General features: G+C 50.6%; 1 protein-coding gene across 1 annotated transcript in view; it reads right to left on the bottom strand.

The window, feature by feature from the left end:
• Positions 1 to 2,354: 2,354 nt before the first annotated feature.
• The window catches only part of CCNJL (cyclin J like), a gene marked incomplete at both ends in the record, with an annotated part of 54,277 nt that continues 35,184 nt past the window's right edge, over positions 2,355 to 21,447 (bottom strand). Inside the window, 3 exon segments of the mRNA XM_084243777.1 lie at positions 2,355 to 2,778; positions 4,800 to 4,959; positions 6,355 to 6,657. Of these exon segments, the coding sequence (XP_084099903.1) occupies positions 2,355 to 2,778; positions 4,800 to 4,959; positions 6,355 to 6,657 (887 nt within the window).

Genomic DNA, 21,447 nt, shown 5'->3' on the forward strand with positions numbered 1-21,447 from the left:
ATTTGTGATGCAGCAGCTTTGGGTAGCTTCACAGTGCTGCATCTTAACCCTGTGCGCCACCAGGGAGGCCCCAGTTACTGGGATGATTCTAAGAAATACGACAAGCAGATTCCTTAGCATGGTGCTGTGCACCCGACAAATGCTCATCCACGCCGCTGTTCTGACTGGGGCCACTGAGACCAGAAGTTATCCTTGCTTGGGTGAGGGGCCTGAGGCCACAGCCATCAACCCAAGTAAGCCAAGCAGCAAGCTTGTTTCAGATGCTGGACAGCTATGAGAAAAAGGGGAAGGAAATGACAGCATGACAAGGGCTACACCAGATTGACAATCAGGAGGCTAAGATACAGGAGAAGGCCCTCCACCAAGTGGGCAGGACTTGTGCAATCAGTTGAAGGCCCTTTGAAGTTTCTTGGAGAAAAAATTCGCCTCCAAGACTATAACCTAGAAATCCTTCTGAATTTCCAACTTGTCTGACAGGCTTGGATTCACCTGCAACATCAACACTTACCTGAATTTCCAGCCGGCTGGCTTGCCCTACAAATCCCTAACTTGCCAGCCCCCATACTCGCATGAGCCTATACCTGAAAATTAATCTCCCTCACGTACATCTGCTTTGGTTTTTTGCAAGAGGTGGGATGTCAACACTCACTCACTCCAGCTGCCCAGTCCGTGTCTCCAAGGAGGCCGAGCTCCGAGCGGAGAGGCCACCAGGGCTGACTTGGGAGAGGGGGGAGGAGGTGGGGAGAGAAACCCAGGAAAATAACAGAGACCATGAGCAGGTGACGTGTTTATTGTGGGGACGCCCTTTTCTGTGAGGTTCAATCAACCCTTAGTCCCCAAAGAGAAAGATACAGTAACTTGGAATCCAAACCAGTTGCACATAAATAGAAGGAGGCTGGCAAAGGAAAAAAGAAAAACAACAAACCAGTGTGCAGGTTCCTATGCTAACGTAACCAAGTGGCAGAGCCTGCTTCCCATCCAGGCTCTTCCATCTCCCGTTCCCACGCTGGGGCTTCAGCTGTGAAGAAAATCAGCCTCGGATCCTACTCAGCAGCCACTGGCTGCCCCCGCTCCCACTCCCAACCTCGGGACTGGCAAATGAATCAGGAAAACCAACCTTGGTTTTCCTTAAAAACAAACAAAAAATTCTTCTGTAGTTCTTTGCACCTCCCAATTCTGACGGGTGTCTCCCCAACTCTGAACCAACCCCACCCCCCAAAAAAACCCACACTGAGCACAAGCCAAGAGACAGAATTAACACATATTGCACATGGTTCCCAGAGTCTTCCTGAGAGCCCTCTTGCTGCAGGGACCCCAATACTGGCTTTCAATCCAACCGATTGCTTGCTGTCAGTGAATTCACAGACCCACGCACAACCCTATACTCCAAATCCAGCTGGCCTGGAGCAAGGATTCCACACCATCATTTGTCAGTGGCCCAAACTGAAGCAGAGGCTGGACTGTACCCCACTCCCTGGCTGCCTGGTAGAGGGAGATGGGGGTTGTGGGTTGTAAGCCTCTGTCTAGCAACAACTTTTATCCTCGGCCTGGTTATTGAAGTTCCGCAGGTGAACACAGCATCCAAGATGTGGAAACTTCTGGAACTGAGAGCCTGGAAAATATGTCTCCCAACTACAGGCTTTTGCAGAGGAAGCTCGCTGTTCCCATAGGTCAGCCACCAGCAGGGTTAACCTAATAGCCCTCGCGGGAGACGGGCTGTGTGACCATGCTGTATTTTTTCTTTCTCCTAAGATTTTTCAAGTATCGCCAAGTCCCTGATGTGGCATGTAAACAAGACATCTTACTGAGCAGAAAGCTAGGTTACTTTGGGGAGCAGCAGCATATGAGCGCGCGAAAAGGTTGAGTAAGGTTTTTAGCTGGACAACCATGGCGAGACTGAGGCTGAGGCATCACACACAGGTCATAGGAAGAAGGGCAGCCACTGGGGCAGAGCACACGCAGGCTGCCCCTCCTTCCCAGAGGTGTTTTCGCCATCGGCAAAAGAATAAAGAAACCAGACATGCTGAACATCAGGGGGCTGGTATGGCTCCCAGTCTCCCTGCCTGGCTTCTTACCAGGTCTTGCTGTATTCTCTGGGACCCTGCTCCAGGGAGTGGCATCGAGCCACCCTCTGGTCTCCAGGCAGTAAGTGGAGGATGTCCAAGGACGACACTTCCTGGAGGATGTTCTTGGGTGAGGTATATAACTGACTATTTTGCTCTGGGTCAGTTCTACTTAAAAAGAACGTGAATCTTCTCCATCCAAGGATAGTAAGGCTCTGCGGGGACCCCAGCAACATTGGGTCCCCCTTCTCCCTGGGTCCCAGGCCTTCTGCAGGCCCAAAGGTGGCCGGCCTATCTGTCAAAACAGCCCGTGGGAAATGTGTGGCTGCTGCTGAAGTAGCTGCTTCCGTAGGTGGTGGACAGGCAGTGCCTGGGTTCGGCTGTGATGGCCATCTGCATGCCGAGGGATGAGGGGAGGCGTAGGGGACAGAGGTCCAGGGGCTGGAGGGCCGGGTACGGGGTGGGGAGGGATGAGCCAGGCCCCCCCGAGAGCAGGCTCCCAGGACGGTGGACCTGCAGCGAGTCTCGATAGGCCAGGCACAGGTCCTGCACCGGGGTCTGGAACGGAGGCAGGGCCGGGGTCGCTGGCTGGCTGAGGGCCGGATAGGCGGGCGGCTGGAAAAGCACCTGTGTGGGGGTGGAGGAGTTGCCAGAAACCATTGCCAGGGCCTGGTTCTTGACAGCAACGGCGTCCTTGAGGATGTTGTCATATGCTCTGAAAGGAAAGGGCGTGTGTGAGACTTGGAGGTCAAAGGCCACAGTGCCAGACACTGTGAGCACCTCTACCAGCCTGGCTAAGTGTGACCCCCCAGGAGATCTGTGTGCTATGTTGCTGGGCCATGCCTGTCGCTTCAGCTGCTCTCTAACTACATGTAGGTCTCTGAGCTCAGCTTCAATCTGCTCTCCCCAAAAAACCACTTCTGACTTCTCAAGACCAGCCTATGTTCCAAATGCCATGTCACTGCCCCATCCCAGCAGTCAACACCCCTGAAAGTAACTTCCAGGTCACTACCTAAACCCGGGGGTGAGTGCAAGCTCCAGGAGGGATGACTCTGGAAGTTTTGGTTCACTGCTCCCCTCATCTGACACTGCTCCCCATGTCTGACACTGCTCCCCATGCCTGGCACTGCACCTGGCATTGATAGGTAAGGGTGGCCACCACCTGTGTCCTCAAGGCACTCATGAACTAAAAGACCCCAAGCAAGCTGCCTTCTAGGGTCTATTTTTCTCTATCTGAAAAGGGGATGGATTAAGTTTTTTGAGGGGAAAAAAAAAAGATTTCCCAGGATAAAAATTCTTGGAAAGAATTAAAGAGATTTGGGCCTCCCCTGGTGGCGCAGAGATTAAACGCTGGACTGCGAAGCTAACCGCAGCCTCTGCAGCACCTGTTCGATCCCCGGCCGCCGGCGAGGGTCCCACATGGTGCGACAGACCTCTCCTGCAGCCCGCTGCTCCCCTCAGCAGTGTATTTCGTCAGTCTGCCTGTTCTGTTCCCTGCTCTGGCTCTGGTGAATCCTCTCACCCTCCCATGCTTCTGACTGTACCCAGTGCTTGTATAAATAAATAAATAAATCTTAAAAAAAAAAAAAAAGAATTAAAGACATTTATGTAAGAAAGGAACAGATAAGGCTGCAGCAGATCTGAGCAGTGAGCCACCACAGAGTGCCCAACACAGAGAAGAGGTGGGGCTGGCAGACCCAGGGCCCGTTCAGCACTCATACCAGGCATCCCCTGGCTCTGGGCACCTTCTAAAAGGGCTTATTTTAATACCAGGTCCCAGGAGAGGACTGGCATTTTAGAGGAATGAGATAGACAGTAACCTTGCCTGCTGAGCAAAGGTTCTCCCATCAGGGGCTTGCCAGTGATCAGTGGGATGGGCATCGGGTGATGCCACCATCTCTCAGGTGGGAGAGGGTCTGGGCATAGCTAGGCAGGATCTCTCTGAGGCTGTGTTCCCAGCAGTTTCCTTTCCTCAAGGCCCAGAGTGCCTTTCTGTGTCTCAGAAACATTAAACACCTTCTCCCCGGTAATCACAAGGGCATCTGCAAGGCCACAGAGACCTCTACTGTTTTTTTTGTTATTTTTTTTTAAAGATTTATTTCTTTGCATAAGAACCGGGGAACAGGCCAGATGTGTGGGAGGGTGAAAGGATTCACCAGCACCAGAGACAGAGCAGGGAACAGAACAAGCAGAATGACGAAATAAACTGCTGAGGGGATTAGCCCAAGACAGGAGAGGTCTGCTGCGCCATGTGGGTATCTACACAGCCGGCAGGGATCGAACCGGTGCTGCAGAGGCTGCTGACAGCTTCACAGCATTGCTCTCAACCGCCTGCGCCACCAGGGAAAGGCCTCTACTGTTAAGCCATCCCGGGCTCAGATGGCTAAGAGGTCAGTTTGGTGGCCACATCCTAATGAGAGTCATCAGTCATCACCCTAAGAGGGCTGATAACCCGCACCCAAATGGAGGGCCCAGGCATTTAGGAAGCTGTGCGCACTGGTCCTCCTCTCCCCTACTCTCTGATGGTGAATGCAAGCCCACAGCTACCCCCAAACAGGAAGGACCAACTCCCCAAGCCCCAGTTCTACCAGGTGTCACCGTGGCCCATTTGACATGAGACACTAGCTGGGACAACCACCAGAAGCCCAAGACTTGGGGAAATAGCCTGGGGTGGGTCTCAAGAGCCAGTGGAACCTCGTAATTTCCGAAGCTCGGAAGGACCACAGGGGCACTGACACCAGCAGGATTTCCAGGCATGTGCTGAGATGCTCCAGGGAGTAGTTGGAGATCCTCTGCAGGTCTCTGGTCCAGTAGGGAGAAAGCTGAAGGCAAATCCTAGCGGCCCCAACGCAGGCTGCAGCCACCACGGAAGGCTGGAATTTGTAGAAGATATGATCTGCCAGAGAAGCACAGGGAATCAGCATCATAAAGCCTCCCCGCACGCTGGAGGCACTGGGCACCCCTTCACCTGCTTGTGGCCGAGAACAGAAAGAAATGAAGTTAGAGGCTGTTAACTGTGCACATGTGCGTACACACACACACGAAGCCCCATTCTTGCATTTGAAGCACCTTAGCTCTTAGTCTGGGCTTTCTGATGTCAGACTAGAGCAGTGATTTTCAAAATCTGGTCCATCTAGGGGACTTCGAGGGGCTCATTGACGGGCTACTAGGGAACGTCTTCCTTTTCTTTGGTCTTTGGGGTGAATGACTCTTCACTTCAAAGGTTCCTGAACTAGAGGCTACTTATTAACAGTAACAAAGCCTGGCCCACAATAGGCACTCAGTAAAAATCTGTGGAATGAATGAATGGCTCTGAGAGTGTGATATTTGTAACTAAAACTGGACCTTCCTTAGGTTTACTGAGGAATCGTCCCTCTACCCCGTTTATTAAAGTATGATTGACAAAAAAGGTATAAAAAGGGGTGTTTTGGAACATGTACACCTGGTGAAATGATCTGGGAAATCTTATATCCTACTAAGTGGTTACTAACTCATGGAGTGGGGCACACTGGCGGTTCCTGCAATTTTCACAAATGACACTTGGTTATCAGTATGTTATTATATGGTCTTAAATGGTTCATGATTTCCAATTTCTTTAATGTCTGCCTTTAAAGTATGAATCAGGCAGGGTGTGGCTATAATTATAGGTGTGGTTAAGGAGAGAAGACGCCCCCATTTCAAATCCTAGCAATGAGTTGGGGTCAATGACCTCTTGGGCAACAATGACAGAAATTGATTTGTAAAATGAGAATATCAGAAATGATTTTCATAGAGTTGTTGTGGGGTTCCAATGAGACAATGCACACAAAGCCCTAAAATAAAGTGCCTTGCACACGATAAGCAGTCAATTAAAGTTAGATATCACAGCAGCTGCTATTGTTATCAGAGTTTGTGAAAGGTTATCAGGTAGTAGCATCAACAATGTTTCTGACCAACTATTTTACTTAATACTTAGGTTTTTAAGACACTGGGAAGAATGAGAATCAAACAGGGTAACTTTATAGCTAGAGTAGGTATAAACATATTATGTATGATGATAGCTCTTCTGGAATCATCTACTGCAAATATGGACTATTTAGAGAATCTGTAATACTTCAGGTTACCATAAGGACAATCACCACGTGACCTCTAAGTTTGTAGGGTACCAGTCACCTAATAACATTTTACTGATAACATGGTAGGTAAGTCCTTGCACCTTCTTCACTCATCCTCTGCTCTGCCAAGTGGGAGGGATTTGGGTGGATGGGCCTGGATGCACACATGGTGTGACGGTACTGACATGGGGCCCCACCTTGCAGGGTGACCTCGAGGAAGTAGTGGGCATACTCCTTGAGGCATTCTTTGGTCTTGCGGGGGCAGATGGTGGGCCAGCTATGGCAGTGGTGGTCCTTCTCACTGACAGAGGCCAAGAGGTAGTAGTCAAGGAAGTGGGCAGGGGTAGGCAGGCAGAGATTCCAGCAGAAGGCCTCCAGGAGCAGCAACTCCGTGCCCAGCAGCTCCTGCTTGGTTAGGGTGAAGTTCTGGCTGCTCAGGATCCTCGTGCTGTTGATCTGCTCCAGCTTGGGCACATGGTCTTCCCGATCCTCGAACTTACCTGCAGGACAAGCAGAGGTTACTGGAAGACAGTCCTTGCCTGACCCAGGCAGGGAAGGCCCACCTCCAAGTGTCTGGCAGGCGCTGGAGGGAATACAAATGACCGGAAGCTGGGAAGTAAGGGCGCCCATTCCGATCTGTCACACCTGGGCTCCAGCTGTGTGATCAGGCACAGGTGTCTCAGCTCTCTGTGCCTCAGGTGCCTCACCTGTAAAATGGAACCTATGCCTCCCAAGGTTTGTGTTCAGTTCAGCAAGAAAAAAACACCTCAAATGTTTGGCCTAGCAGTGGACACAAAAGGTGCTCAAAGGGGTTTAGCTAGGGCAGCAAGGGCTCAGGGGATAAGGTGGGTCCTCTCTGCATCGGCACTCATTCAGCCTTAGGACTGGCCAGGGGGTCAGGCCACAACGAGAATGAACTTGCAGCTCTAACCCTGTTCCTCCAGACATGGGAAAATATGTCATCCCCAACCCCTTACCCACGATGTCTTCAATGCTGAGTTTAAACCCTGTTTGTTAGTTATTAGTTTGGGTCCCTCAGAAACAGTATGTGTGGAAGGGAGCCTAGGAAAGATGGGTATGGGAACAGGAGGAGACAAGAAATGGCGAAGAGTAGGTTCCTTGGTGGCACAAGTGATTAAGCACCACACTATGAAGCAATCCGCAGTCTCTGCAGCACGAATTCCATCCCCGGACAGCCAGAGAGAAACCCACATGGTGCAGCAGACCTCTCCTGTCTTGCCCACTGCTCCCCTCAGCAGTGTATTTCAGTCAGTCTGCCTGTTCTGCTCCCCACTCTGTCTTTGGTGGATCCTCTCACGACCCCACATCTCTGGCCTGTACCCCAGCTCTCACATGCATAAATAAATCAACCTTTAAAAAAAAAAAAAAGAGGGGCCTCCCTGGTGGCGCAGCGGTTGAGCGCTGGGTTGCGAAGCTGCCCGCCGCCTCTGCGGGACCGGTTCAATCCCCGGCTGCTCCCCGGCCACCGGAGGAGGGTCCCACATGGCGCGCAGACCTCTCCTGCCGCCCGCTGCTCCCCTCAGCAGTGTACTTCAGTCCTTCTGCCTGCTCTGCTCCCCGCTCTGGCTCTGGTGGATTCTCTCACCCTCCCGCGCTTCTGACTGTACCCAGTGCATGTATAAACAAAAAAACAAACAAACAAATAAATAAATAAATAAAACGTGCCTCTATTAAAAAAAAAAAAAAAAAAAAAAAGAAATGGCGGAGAGCCCAAAAGGCCATATTATCAAGTGTGGCACCTCTGTGGGACACTGGATCTTAATCTCATGAGGAATTCTGAGACCCCATATAAACCCTGAACCTGGGATTATGCCAGTCAAACGTCAAGGAACCAAGTCATTGACCTCTGAGTCCTTGGCCGTCACCTCTGAGTGATGGCTCAGTGGCCAGGCTCACTGGGGGTCCAGGCCCAGGGCTGGCTGTGGGTGGGATGTGGCAGTCTCTACTGGGGAAGGTTCTGCAAGGGGCCTCTGAGCCTCAGCTCTGCTCACTCTGGAGAACCCTCCCCACCCTTCTTTCCCGCTGCCAATCTCCTCTGATCATCACTTTCCAAGTCCTTGACCACTGCAAACCTTCCTGGATCACAATCCACCCACACCACTTTTAAACGAGACTACAAGCCCTGGCCTCCATGTCCAGCCTGGTCCAGCTGATGAGTGAGGGCCAGGAGAGGCCAGACGCAGACAGGGTGCTCCCACACCCGTGCAGGGCTACATGCCTTTGACTCAGTTCTCAGCAGACTTCCACACTCTGGGGAGAGGTAAGAAGAGAACCACTCCAGGCTGCCCTAGAGCAGCTCCGACACATTCCTCAGCAAGCCTGTAAAGCTGTCACGGAGAAAAGACATGGACTTTGAGAAGCCAGCTTCACTTCTCCTCCTTGGTGAATTTGACCAGAGTCCACCACACCAGTTGGGCGAAGATGCCAGACATAAGGCTGGCAGATTGGATGGCAGGAATGCAATGGAGACTACTGCCAGCAGGTTACCTGCAGCTTAGAGTTGCCCCAGACTGGTCTCCTTCCGGAACCCTACTTGCAAGAATTCAGCCCGGCCTGGCCCTGCCTCCAAAGGGCACACCTTCCCTTGTCTTGCATGCACAGGCAACCCCAGTAGGTAAAGGCAAGGTCAATGCTGCCCATGGGGGAAGACCCTTTTGGATGGCTGGGGATTCTGGGCAGGGACCTGGCTGACCAGGCTGGCTGGCCTCTGAGGTCCTCCACCTGCAGCACAGGATCCAGCCATGTGCTGCCCCAACCCCTCCTCCAGCTGTGAGTACAGGGCCCTCACCACCACATCAAGTGTCCCCCAGAGCTCCGTTCAGAGGCCCCTGCATGTCACCAGGACACTGCTCACAGGCAGACGGCTTCCAGACCTTTCAGAACTCTGCCTTTGCCGCAGCTACCAGGTCCAAGAGAATGACCCCAAATGGAATGTGCCACAGATTATGTGAATTCACCTGTCCCCCACACTTGGGCGGCTTTTGGGGGATCCACCACCCTGTCAACGAGAGCCAGGCAGGCAGGGTGAGACTCTTCCAGGCACTGGTCCTGCACCCAACAGCACTCAAGCCCATGGCGTCTCTCTCCTTCCTAGGTACATGCCCAATGCAGATGCAACGGCCAGTGGGATGGAAGCTGCTAAGTGCCCAGCATACAGAAAGGAGCTCAGGAGCAGTGGCACACTGGGCTTTTATTCATGCAGGACCCACCCTGGACCCACCCACGAAGGTCCTGACCGATCCAGATCCCTAGAGGAGGAGAAAAAGCTGAGCTTCCCCACCTTGGAGTAACCTTTGATACTGCTCTTAACTGCTGGCCAGCTGACCCTGCTTACTGACTGTCCCCCAGCACAATGCCTTTCCAGCCAGAAAATATTTTATGAGTTCCCTGGTGCTACACATGCCCAGCGCCTGGCTGACATTCCCTCCCCTTGTCCACGGCCGTGAGCAAGTGGTAGTAGGCCTTTGTCCCCTGCATTGCAGCGGCTGCTGCCCTGCCACCACCACTCAGCTGCAGGGTCCTATCCACAAGCTGCACAGACACCAGATGCCTGGAGGGCTGCAGGCGTTTGCCCGGGAGGCAAGGACGTGGGTCCCCAGGCTGTTCCAACTCAGACCAGAGCAACAAGACACTCTTGGATTGCTGATGTACTTTCTCTTTGAAAAATTTTCAAATCCACAGAAAAGACAGAACCAGGAAGTCAGATGACCCTTCACCCAGATTCTCCAATTGCTGACCAAGCCACATGCACTCTCTGTCCTCTCTCTCTCTCTCTCTCTCTCTCTCTCTCTCTCTCTCTCTCTCTCTCTCTCTCTCTCTCTGTACGTGTGTGTATACTGGTTTTACCAAATCATTTTCAATTAAGTTACAGACATGACCTGCCACCCCAGACCCTTCAGCATCCATCCTGGGGGCTGTCATTTTCCTACATACTCAGCACTATCAGCAATCTTAACATCAGTATGACAGCAATAACTTTTCCTGACATTCAGGCTACATTTGACATTCCCCAAAGGTCCACAACATGCCTTTTATAACCTTTATATTTTTGGATCCAGGGTCGAACAAACTTCATATTAGGGGACTGTTGCATCTCTTTAGTCCCCCACTTTCTTAGTTTTTCATCAGTGACTCTGGATGAACACGGCCTCTTAGAATGTCCCATACTCTGGGCTGCCTGATGGCTTCCTCGTGACCAGTGTGGACAAGGACACTGCTCCGGGTCTGCTCTGTCCTCACCAGGTCATAGTCTGTCCTTACCAGGGGTCAGAGAACAGCAGTCTGGCCCAGCAACAGTGACATGCTTCATCATTTGATTAAGGGGGTGACACCAGGCCTCTCCATTTAAAGGAACCATTTTTCCATGAAATTAGTAAGGGATATGTTAGGTGACGTCATGAGGCTGGGCATTTCCTGTTTCCCAATAACCTCAGTGGTTTGGCCCCCATGACAATCCTTTCCTGAATACGTTACTACGACTAGGGTTGAAAAGAATTTTTAGCAATTCTATCACTCACCTCTGATTTTTCATTCTGATGCTCCTAACTGTTCTCAGTGTGAAGAGAGGGAGCTCTATGGAGACAGCCCAGGTAAAGGAAATTGCCAGACGTTAGGATAAGAGTAGCCCCGAGTCTTGTTTGAAATGGGCGGACTAAATCAGCGACTGGGAGTTCTGTCTCAACATCCTGTCCAAACAATTTGCCTGCCACAATGACGGTAAGGCGCCATGCTAGACACAAAATGTTAGGATTACCTCACAACTTCCTGGAAGGAGAAGGCTCAAACCATCACGCACAGCTGGAGTATAGCCCTTCTGCACAATCCAGAGCAAGCTATGACCCTACTTATCTGCTCTCCGCCTCATGGACCTACCCTTTAAATAGCTCCTAACGCCCTTCCAGAAGAAGCAAGGCTAAAGTCTCCATTCTAGCACTTGTACTCTCTTTCGTGAGTCTCCGGTAAAGCCTTGTGTGGTTCAGCTACACCTAGCATTCTCTGATAAATTCTTTCCCTACAGGGCAAAGGACCCCACTCTTTTGGCTTGGTCCCTATAACACTATCATCATACCTGTGCTATTAAAAAAACATCCTAAGCTATCACAGGGCTCAGCCTGGCTCTTGGGGACCAGGCACAGACACATGAGTCATGAGGAAGGCCTTACACAGCCTCACATAGCCAGTGGCCCAGTCTTCCTACCACCCCCAGGTCTGGCACATGGGGTGCTCCTGGCAGGTCACACTGATGATGGACAGATGACCATGAGGTTAGCCAAGTGGCCTCAACTCTTAACCACAGACTGGGCGATGGTGACAAGACACTGCTGACCCTGCCAGCCTCAGCAGGACACCCCCAGTTCGAGTTCTTTCTACTGCTTTCCTTTTTTGTTTAAAACGATTTCGGGGGAAGGGAGTGGTAAAACACATAGAACCTAAAATTTCCCATTTTAACCATTCTGACCGCACAGCTCTGCAGTATTAAATACATTCACACTGTTGTGTAACCAATCTCCAGAACATCTTGCAAAACTGAAACTTCGTCCCCAGGAAGCAGTTCCGTAGGCCCTAGGCCCTAGGCCCAGCCACCACCATTCTGTTCCCTGTCTCTACGCATCAACTGAAGTCTGCTTTTCTTCTTTTGCCTGCTGTCCTAGCAACCAAGTTTTCAAGCAGACCAAAGAGGATTCCTGATTTTTCTGAATTAGTGCCAAGAGAAGCAGTATTTCTTATTGCTTAAAAAAATAAAGAAATAAAAAGCAACACCAAAACTCTTCATTAAGGAGATCTATAAATATACCAGGAAAAAAAAAAAAGAAAAAAAAATGTTATAATGAACTTCCAGGAATGCAGTCTCCAGTTCTGACAATCAACATTTAGCCTGCCTTTAGGAAAATTCTTAAACCAAAAGGTAAAGAGCGCAGAACAGGATTCTATAAAGTCACTGCTGCCCTGTTTTCCATCCTCGACCCAGCTCCATCAGTTTCCCAGACAGGCTGCTTTACACTGATTCCTTCTTAGTCTCCCCAACAGTCCCTCATGCCTGAGGAGGCCCATTTAAACACCCACTCCCGGCTACCTGCTGCCCAGCAGGCACTAAGCCTGGGTCAGAATGAGGTCCGCCACCTGGCTGAAGAGCACCCTTCCCTAAAGAAGTGCAAGGCCTTTAAAAACATGCCAATCTGGGTTAAAGACAGTGCTATCAAGCTATCAACAGCCTCTGCAGCACGAGTTCCATCCCCGGCCCTAGTTCCATCCATGGCCAGCCAGGGAGCAACCCACATGGCGCAGCAGATCTCTCCTGCCTCGTCTGCTGCTCCCCTCAGCAGTGTATTTCAGTAGATCTGCCTGTTCTGCTCCCCACTCTCTGGTGAATCCTCTCACACCCCCAACCCCACACCTCTGTTCTACATCCCAGTCCTTGTATACATATATATTTTATTCTCTTCAAGAAAGCTTCTATTTTAAAGTTTTTTCTCCTCTTTTCATCTGAGGATGAGAAACATAATTTGATCAGGAATTGAGCCCCCCAAGCCTGCCCTCCACCCGTGCCCTACTGTTAGGCAGTTGATGATGAAGGGAACCAGGGAGGAATCAGGAACCATTTCAGTGGCTCTTGGCCTCGTCCTCAGCTCATTCTGCTAACAATCCCAGGGGGCTGGCAGTTCTCCACAGGGAATCAGAAGCTGCCCATCACCTAGCTTGGGTGGGGTGGGGGTGGGAGGCAGAGTAAAATGAAAAGTCTGGTTGGCTCCTCCAGGAGGGTGGGGACCCCAACACATCTATCTTGATGAACATTATGAATCCCGTTTACCCCACACAGCATCTGGCATAAAGTTAATACTTAATACAGAGTTGGTAGTTGTTTTTAACAATCCAATAAATAGCTCCAAAGTCCAGAGCTTTCTATACCACAGGCAGGAAATCCCAGATAAAGTCGTGAGATCTCTGTGATCCCAGAAAGTCTCCATAACTAATGTGTCTGGGGAGAGGAGTTCCCCAGGAGTGGGGGTCCCGCCACTGTGTACCTCCCAGTGGGGTCAAATGTTCTCCACAAACATGATGATTGCTTTCCCCCAACTCCCTACTTCTGCTATTTAATCATTTAATGCCAGTGTCTTTCCATGAAGGAGCTGTGTGGCAAATAGGACTTGAATTTTCTTTCACTGACAGAATTGAAGTTGAAGAGTGAATCTCTAGGGGGAATCTTTCCCCAACTAGTTTTTTTTAATGCTATTAAAATATGTTATTTATTTGTTTTAATTGCAGTAACATTGATTTTCAACACTGTATATGATCTAAGGGTACAGGCTGACACTTCTTCAGATATACATCACCACACCACACCCAGCACCACCAAAGCCCCCAGAATACTCTTCACAGTCCAGTGAACTCCCTCCCATGCATCTGATCGATCTCCACACCACACCGTCCCCCTCTGGTAGCCTCAATTCTACAGTCAGATGTCAAGGGTTTGTTTTGCAAAGCAGTTTTTTTAAATTTTGAAAAACTTACTTCCTGTAGTTATGAAGACCTGAAGGCGGCTTTCTATTTGTCCCCAAAGGGAGCACTGTCCTATGTCATATGTTCCAAGGAACTAGGAGAGACAGGCTGTGAGCAGTTTAACAGGGACACCCCTATGGAAGGCTGTATTACATCTCCATGCGTCGGGGTGGAGGTCTGACCAGGACCAGCTTGGGTGTCACGGAGGCTCGGCCACTCACGGGCCGGGACCATCCCAATCTCTCAGGCCTGAGCCTGCAGTCACAGCGAAGGGAACTGGAGGGATGACAGGAGGTTCATGCACCCAGTGTGGTGCCTGGCACGCCACACACACTGGGTCTTCTCTGCTCTACAAACCTCTGCCCTGCTCAGGACCAAGGGTACACTCAGTCCCAGCCAGGAAGACAGTCTGGTTTCTGGACAGGATTTGATGTGCAGCAGAGAAATCCAGGGACAGAGCAAAAAACTCCAAACCAGCGTCAGTTTGGAGTCTTCAGGCAAGGGAGGGAGCTGTGGGGACCCTGGGAGTGAGAGTGTCCCCCTCCCAATCTGCCCTGAAACACCAACCACAGCCTGTCCCAGAGCCATCCTCGGTTGCTCCGGGGATCCAGAGGTTAGGCAATGTCCTGGAGAAACATCCCTCCAATCCCAGCCAGGCCTGGGCTGCAAGGGCCCAAGGGCACAGCCCAGCATGATGGTGGACCCGGGACCTTCCCTGGCTGAGCTCCCCTCCTTAGGAAACAAAGACACAGCTTCTCCTGGTGTCTTGTGCTCTAAAAAGCACAGGACGGTTCTCTCAGGGCCACAATAAAACTGAGTGAATGAGCCAACCATTAAATGTGTGGAAGTACATTTCTGACAGAGCCAATTCCTCAGTCCAACTCTGGAAACGGAGACAAGAGGTGAGGCTGTGGGATGGGAGGGTGGGGGTAGTTTTCTTCAGGAGGAAATTGTGAAATTGCTTCCCAGATGATCAGAGGTGGCACTCAGCCATCTGGGTCATGCACCAGCTTCCCCCCTGGCTGCGGGGGGACTCCCTGTCTCAGGAGCTCTGACTACACAGTGGCCCAAGCAATCCCTGGCTCCCCAGTGCTCCAACAGCTTCAATGACTGTCGAAAACAGGGGCATCTGCACTGGGGCTGAGCAGGCACTTCATGGGGAGGAGTGAGCTCTCTCCTGAGAGGAAGGGTCTGGCATCACTGCTTTGTAGAAGGCTCGCTCCAGCTCTCTAGTGGCTACTCCCCCAGGCCCCTCAAGGCTGCTAGCTACAAGGAATGCAGAGTGAGTCCTTCTGGGCAGGAGGGTCAACAAGTGACACCAGAGGCTGTAGATCCTTTGTTCCAACCTTTGCTAGGGCCAGGCAGAAGAAGCAACTGTGGCCACTTCTCTCAAGGACAAAAGGGGGAACCGCTTTCCAACATAAGCCCTGATCCTGAGGGCTGAGCTTTTCATCCAGGTCAGTTAACTATGGCTCTACAGGCTCAGAAAGCAGGGGAGCAAGGAGTCCCCAGAAATCACTCCATGTGCTGGGCTGAGTCTTCCCGGTGCAGCCAAGAAGGAAGTGACCTGGCTGTAGAACAAAGGCCACTGTCTGTGGTGGCCGAGAGCAAGGACTCAGGGGAATAGCTACCTGGGTTGCCATCCTCATGATGGCCCTGTCTTTGGGCAACTTACCCAACTCAGTGGACCGCCTTTGAGAACTGGGAAAGTAATACTATAAACTTCATACGAGTCTTTTGAGGATTAGATAAGGACATTCATGAAAAGAACTGCCTGGGCAATGAACACACAATAAATATTAGTCATTCCACGATCACAGGGGTGAGAGATCTGTCCTTCACCCCAAATTCTGATTACTGGAAAAAAAATCACAGTGAGATTAAAAGTGATTTTTTCTTTTGTTCTATTTTTAGCTACTCAACAAATCTCATGCTCCTACTGAAGAAAAATGAGTTCAACTCCTCAGGATACCAACTGCCACTGATGGGACCCCAGAACTGCAGACTAACTGCCAAAGAAGGTCCGGAAAATGGACCTGCCCTAGCCCAAGACGATGCCAGAGTCAGCCTGCTTTTCAAGTGCCCACATATCAGAACTGCCACAGATACCCCCACATGTCAGTGACAAAGAGGCTTTTCCTATCAAGACACCAAGGTGCATGATGTGAAAAAGAAGACGCAGCAGGAAGGGAATGTGAGGGAGTCTGGAAGAGTCAGGCAAACACACAGCGTACGAATTACCCCTCACCTCACTATCCAGGGACAAAGCAGGCTGGCAGAGTTCCTGAAAGTGTCTGAAAATCATTTTATTTAAAAGCCAGGTGGAGCTGCCTGGCTGGACCTATTCTGAGGACTTGGCTGCCAGTGAGACAGGCAGTGGTGACTGGGAAGACACCTTCCCACGTGGAGCCCATCTGCCTCCCAGGGAGGCGAAGAGGAGCTGCAGTCTGGAAAACTCTCTGAGCGGTTCTCCCAGAGAACCCTTACCAAGGACCGCCTCCCACAGCAGCATGAACAGGCCAGCAGAGGGGCGACGGGACTAGTATAGACATAATTAAAGATTAAAGCCAATAAAAAGAAAAGAGAGACGAGTGTCCAGCTCTCAGAAGCTAAACTGCAGAGTGTGGGGCAGATGGAGCCTGGTGACCTTGTCGAGAGGCCTTCCCCTCACTGGGTGTGCTACGGCTGTTGTCCTGACTCCACATGTGTTCTTAGAAGATCCAAATGTTCTTGGCATGTGCCCAGAGACTTGTTGGTGAGGCCAGGCTTGAAAACTAAGACTGGTCTTCCCTGCAAAACCCTCAGAGCCCAGACCCAAGCCCAGCCCAGGCCCAAGCCCAGGGCCCAAGGCCCTGGACCCTTGGGCAAGCAGGTCTGGGTGCCAGACTTGCTAAGGCAAAAGCCAGTTTCTGAGTCCCCAGTTGACTGACAGTGCTTCACACAAAATCTCTCCCTGAAATGGTTCCTGGCTGCTAGCCTGCAGAGGTGGGGATAGGAAGTGCAAAATCCCATGTCCTTGCTGGCGGTGCTGTTATACTGGAGCCTGGGCCTGGCCACTAGAGGTCACCTTTTTCAGTCCGCCCAGTGCTGTGTGTTCACCACCAAAGCCGTGATGGACATGTCATTCGGAAGCCCAGTCATGGTTCCTGAGATGAGACGCCATGGTAGGCAGCAGATGCAGCTGGCATTCCTGCATGAGACACTAGGAGCTATTCGATTACCTTCTGTATAGGAGCACAGAATTATTTTTCTTGCAGATTTGGGTTTAATCTTATGAATAAATCTCAAGCTTGATCCATAATACACCTCTGGAAAGGCGACTGGAAATGTCGTTCCTTTTATCTGCTGCCGACGATCAGGCTGCAGAGGAATCTCCAGCATTTCTAGCTCTGGGGACAGCTCGGTGCTTAGTCTCTGGGTAGGAAGACGGTACCTCCTTGCTCCCTGTCTACCGCTTTCAAGTTCCACAAATCTCCACCAGCTGACCCCCATCCCACCCCCTGCTGCTGCCAGTCTTTGATTGTTTGCAACAGTTGCCAAAGAATTCAGGCAAAGGGGGATGGAAAGAGGGGAGAAGAGGAGCATAAAGGGGGCCTCAGTGGCTTTGCCTATACTTTTCTGAGGCCCGCCCAGTGCAGCCTCACTTCTACTGGTGCCTGCCCTAAGAGATGAGGCTACTGGTTTCCAGCTTAAGGACTGCTATAGCAGTTTGGTCTGGAGCTTTTCTCTCACCTGGGCATCCTGAACAGGTCAAGGCAGGAAGGCAGCAGGCAAACACACTCCCCTCTTTAAGCACACAGAAGAAGTCACAGATGGACACAGGTCAAGGGCCATGATGGAGGAGGGACACGGATAGCTTGTTGATGTGGACAAGCATGGTTTCAGAGGCTCCCCCAAACCACCTCCCATTCAAGAAAAAGGGGACCTCATCAACTATCCGATTTTGTGCTAACCTCTGCAAAGCAATTTAGCCCTACCTATGAGAATCTTAAATGTGGAAAACCCTTGAAGCAAACAATGCAGATGGACCCACCCACTAACATGCACAGACAGACATACAGGAAGAGGGCAGTTGTCATGATGTTTACTGAGGTGAAAAGAGCAGAGGGCGACGTGAATGCCCACAGATAGCAGGATCACGAGGTGGCTGGCAGCGTTTACAACTGGGAGAGCTCTGCAGCCAATAAACGGCTTGAATACACATGAAACAGACAATCACATTTTTTTTTGCTACTCCTGTATTTAAACCAAACCTGAGCTACTGTCAACAGGAGGCAAGATAACCTAACCTTTCACTCCTGGGTCATTAGCACTGCTCCTGACCAAACAAACACTATAACTTAGCCTGAGCTTGGCAGCCACACCCAGCAGGGCCATCTTTATTTACCACATCCTAAAATTCTTCCTGATCACTGACAGCCTCAGACACTAATCTGGCTCCCTCCCTCCCCCGGCCACCTTTAAGTTCTTTTTCTTTTGTGTGCCTACAGGAGTATTTTTCTCTGAAAAATAGTGTTTTCATTGAGCTTACTAAGGTGGTTGAGCGCAGCACTATGAAGCTGTCTGCAGCCTCTGTGGTGCCGGTTCGAATCCTGCTGGCCACGGAGATACCCACATGGCTCAGCAGACCTCTCCTGTCTCACCCGCTGCTCCCCTCAGCAGTGTATTTCAGTCAGTCTGCCTATTCTGTTCCCCGCTCTGGCTCTGGTGAATTCTCTCTCCCTCCTGCACTTCTGACTGTACCCAGTGCTTGTATAAATAAATAAATCTTTAAAAAAATAATAAATGAAATAATCTCCACCCAGACTGACAGGGAAGACTCCCTAACGTACTACGAAAACACCTTTGGTGTTAACCCGCTGCGTGAGCATGGAGCTAGTTCTCGTTATTTGCGGCAGCCATGTTCTTTAAAGCCTCTTTGAATGTTGAATCAGTTGAATCAGTTCATCTTCCTTTTGATAGAATGTACTTTCTAGAAATGTTCTGGGTATATGCAAACATGCACTTGATCTTTCTGTTTCAAGGGTTCCATACTTTCACCTCATTAAGATTTATTAGGGGGCCTCCCTGGTTGTCTCAGCACTATCACTGCTGTGGCATGAGATCGAACCCTGGCCAGGAAGCTAACCCATATGGCCCAGCAGACCTTTCCTGTCTCAGCCGCCGCTCCCATCAGCAGTGTCTTCGGTCCGTCTGACTATTCTGCTCCCCACTCTGTCTCTAGTGAATCCTCTCACCCCCCCCCCAACCCCCACTCCTCTGGCCTGTATCCCAGTTCTTCTATGTATAAATAAATAATTATTTTTTAAAAAAGATTTACTAGTAACCCAAAAGCAGCCCTCACAGAACTTAGTGGTCACTCTGGGCACATGCAGAGCCCTTGGTCAACAACTGATCAGCACAAGACCTTGTTTTGTGTACTTCTGTTGACTGTATCATTGATTTGTGATCACTGATTGAAGGAACGGCCCCTTAAGTCATGCCTGAACCAGCTGCCCTAATATGCGTCTTTTCTAGGAAGTTGCCTTTTAGTCTTCTTTCTCATAGAGACTCTAGACAGCACTTCGGCACCACAGGCGGGGCCATTTTCAAGACAGAATCACCAATGGCAGAAAACCAAGAAAACGTGGCATGAAATAAATGGGAGAAAAAGGACACTTGTTTGCAGTGTGAGCTGAAACATCCTGCACCAGCTGGGGCCATGTCCATCCATGACTCTTGCTGCATGTGCCCACGGTGACCACTAAGTTCTGTGAGGGTGGCACTGGGGGTTACTAATAAATCTTTTTTTTTTTTTTAAAGATTTATTTATTTATTTATAAAAGCACTGGGTACAGTCAGAAGCTCGGGAGGGTGAGAAAATTCACTAGAGCCAGAGTGGGGAACAGAAAGGCAGACTGCTGAAATACACTGCTGAGGGGAGCAGTGGGCAGCAGGAGAGGTCTGTCGTGCCATGTGGGACCCTTGCCGGAGGCCAGGGATTGAACCAGCGCTGCAGAGGCCGCGGGCAGCTTCGCAGCCCAGCACTCAACCGCTGCACCACCAGGGGAGGCCCGGTTACTAATAAATCTTAACAAGTGGGCAGAGGCGCAGATACGGAACCCTTGAATCACGAAGATCAAGTGCATGTTTGCAAATGCCCAGAACAATCCTACAAAGTACATTCGATCAGGACTTCCCTGGCAGCACAAGGAGTTAAGCACAGCACTGTGAGGCAATCTGCAGCCTTTGCAACACGAGTTCGATCCCGGCAGGCCAGGGAGTTGCCCACATGGCGCAGCAGACCTCTCCTGTCTCATCCACTGCTCCCCTCAGCAACGTATTTCTGTTTTGTTCCTCGTTCTGTCTCTGTTGAACCCTCTCACCACCCCCCCGCTTCTGAACTGTACCCCAATTCTTGTATGTATAAATAAATCTTTTTTTTAAAAAAAGTACATTCAATCAAAAGGAAGATGCAAGAAAATGTTCCCAGAAGTGATCCCTGCAGTTTGGGCTGGGCAACAGGTTTTTCTTTTATTCTTTCACTCTCACTTTCCAAGTGAGTATGCCATCTCTACAAAGTACAGCAGGGAGAGGGCCTTTCATGGGAAAGGGCGGTGCAGCATGACAGACCCACTCGGGATTGAGAGATGCTGCCCTGCAGGAGGACCAGGGTGCAGAGGGTCCTTTCCTGCAGAGTGGCCCCATGACAGCCTCCTGCTTGAGACTTCCTCTCCTGGGGAGGCCGATGGGGGCTAAAATGAAGGCAGGCATAAGACTGGGCCTCACCTTCAGATCCCAGAAGCCAGAACGTTCTCCAAGAAACACGGACTTTCACCTAGCATCCATTACCTTTAACTCACCAGCAGCAGCTGGCAGGACAGGCAGGGCTCACGTCCCGGGGAAAACACAACTTCATATCAAGAATCCTTGTCCTCCCAGGGAAGGAGTAGTGGTTCAGAAGGCACAATGAAAGAAAACAGAAGTTAGCGAGGAACAAGTATGTTGACATTGGGATTATACGGAGAGAAAAGAAAAGAATGGGGAAGGCACGAAAAGAGAGGGAACCCAGCAATTCTGCCCAGTGGATGGGTCTATATAGATGTATGTGTGATTCACCTCCCTTTCCCCCTAAAGTAAATATGTTTATTACCCCCATTATGAAAACATGTAAGTGCATCTAGGTCTAGACGAACACATGCCCGACTGTGGGAATGAGGCTACTGGTTCAGGGAGGAAATTGTTTTTTTCCCACTAGGTACTTCTATTATCAATTTTTATACCAGGTGTGTCTGTATCTTTTGAGGTTTTTTTTTTTTTAAAGATTTATTTATTTATGCAAACAAGAACTGGGGTACAGGCCAGAGGCGTGAGGGGGCGAGAGGACTCACCAGAGACAGAGTGAGGAGCAGAATAGGCAGATCTACTGAAATATACTGCTGAGGGGAGTAGCAGGTGAGACAGGAGAGTTCTGCTGCACCGTGTGGCTCAGCTTCCTGGCTGGCCAGGATTGAACTCATGCTGCAGAGGCTGTGGATTGCCTCACAGTGCTGTCCCTAACCCCTTGCACCACCTGGGAGGCCCTCTTTTGAGGTTTTTGACAATAAAAACGAAGTCTCAGGAGCCTCCCTGGTGGTGCAAGGGATTAAGGTGCAGCACTGTGAAGCTATTTGCAGCCACTGCAGCATGAGTTCGATCCCCAGCCAGGGATCAAACTGCTGCTACCCACAGGGTGCAGCAGACCTCTCGTCTAGCTCGCTGCTCCCCTCAACAGTGTATTTCAGTAGATCTGC

The sequence above is a fragment of the Talpa europaea genome (genome assembly GCF_964194135.1).
Source record: "Talpa europaea genome assembly, chromosome: 9".
NCBI classification, from domain to species: Eukaryota; Metazoa; Chordata; class Mammalia; order Eulipotyphla; family Talpidae; genus Talpa; species Talpa europaea.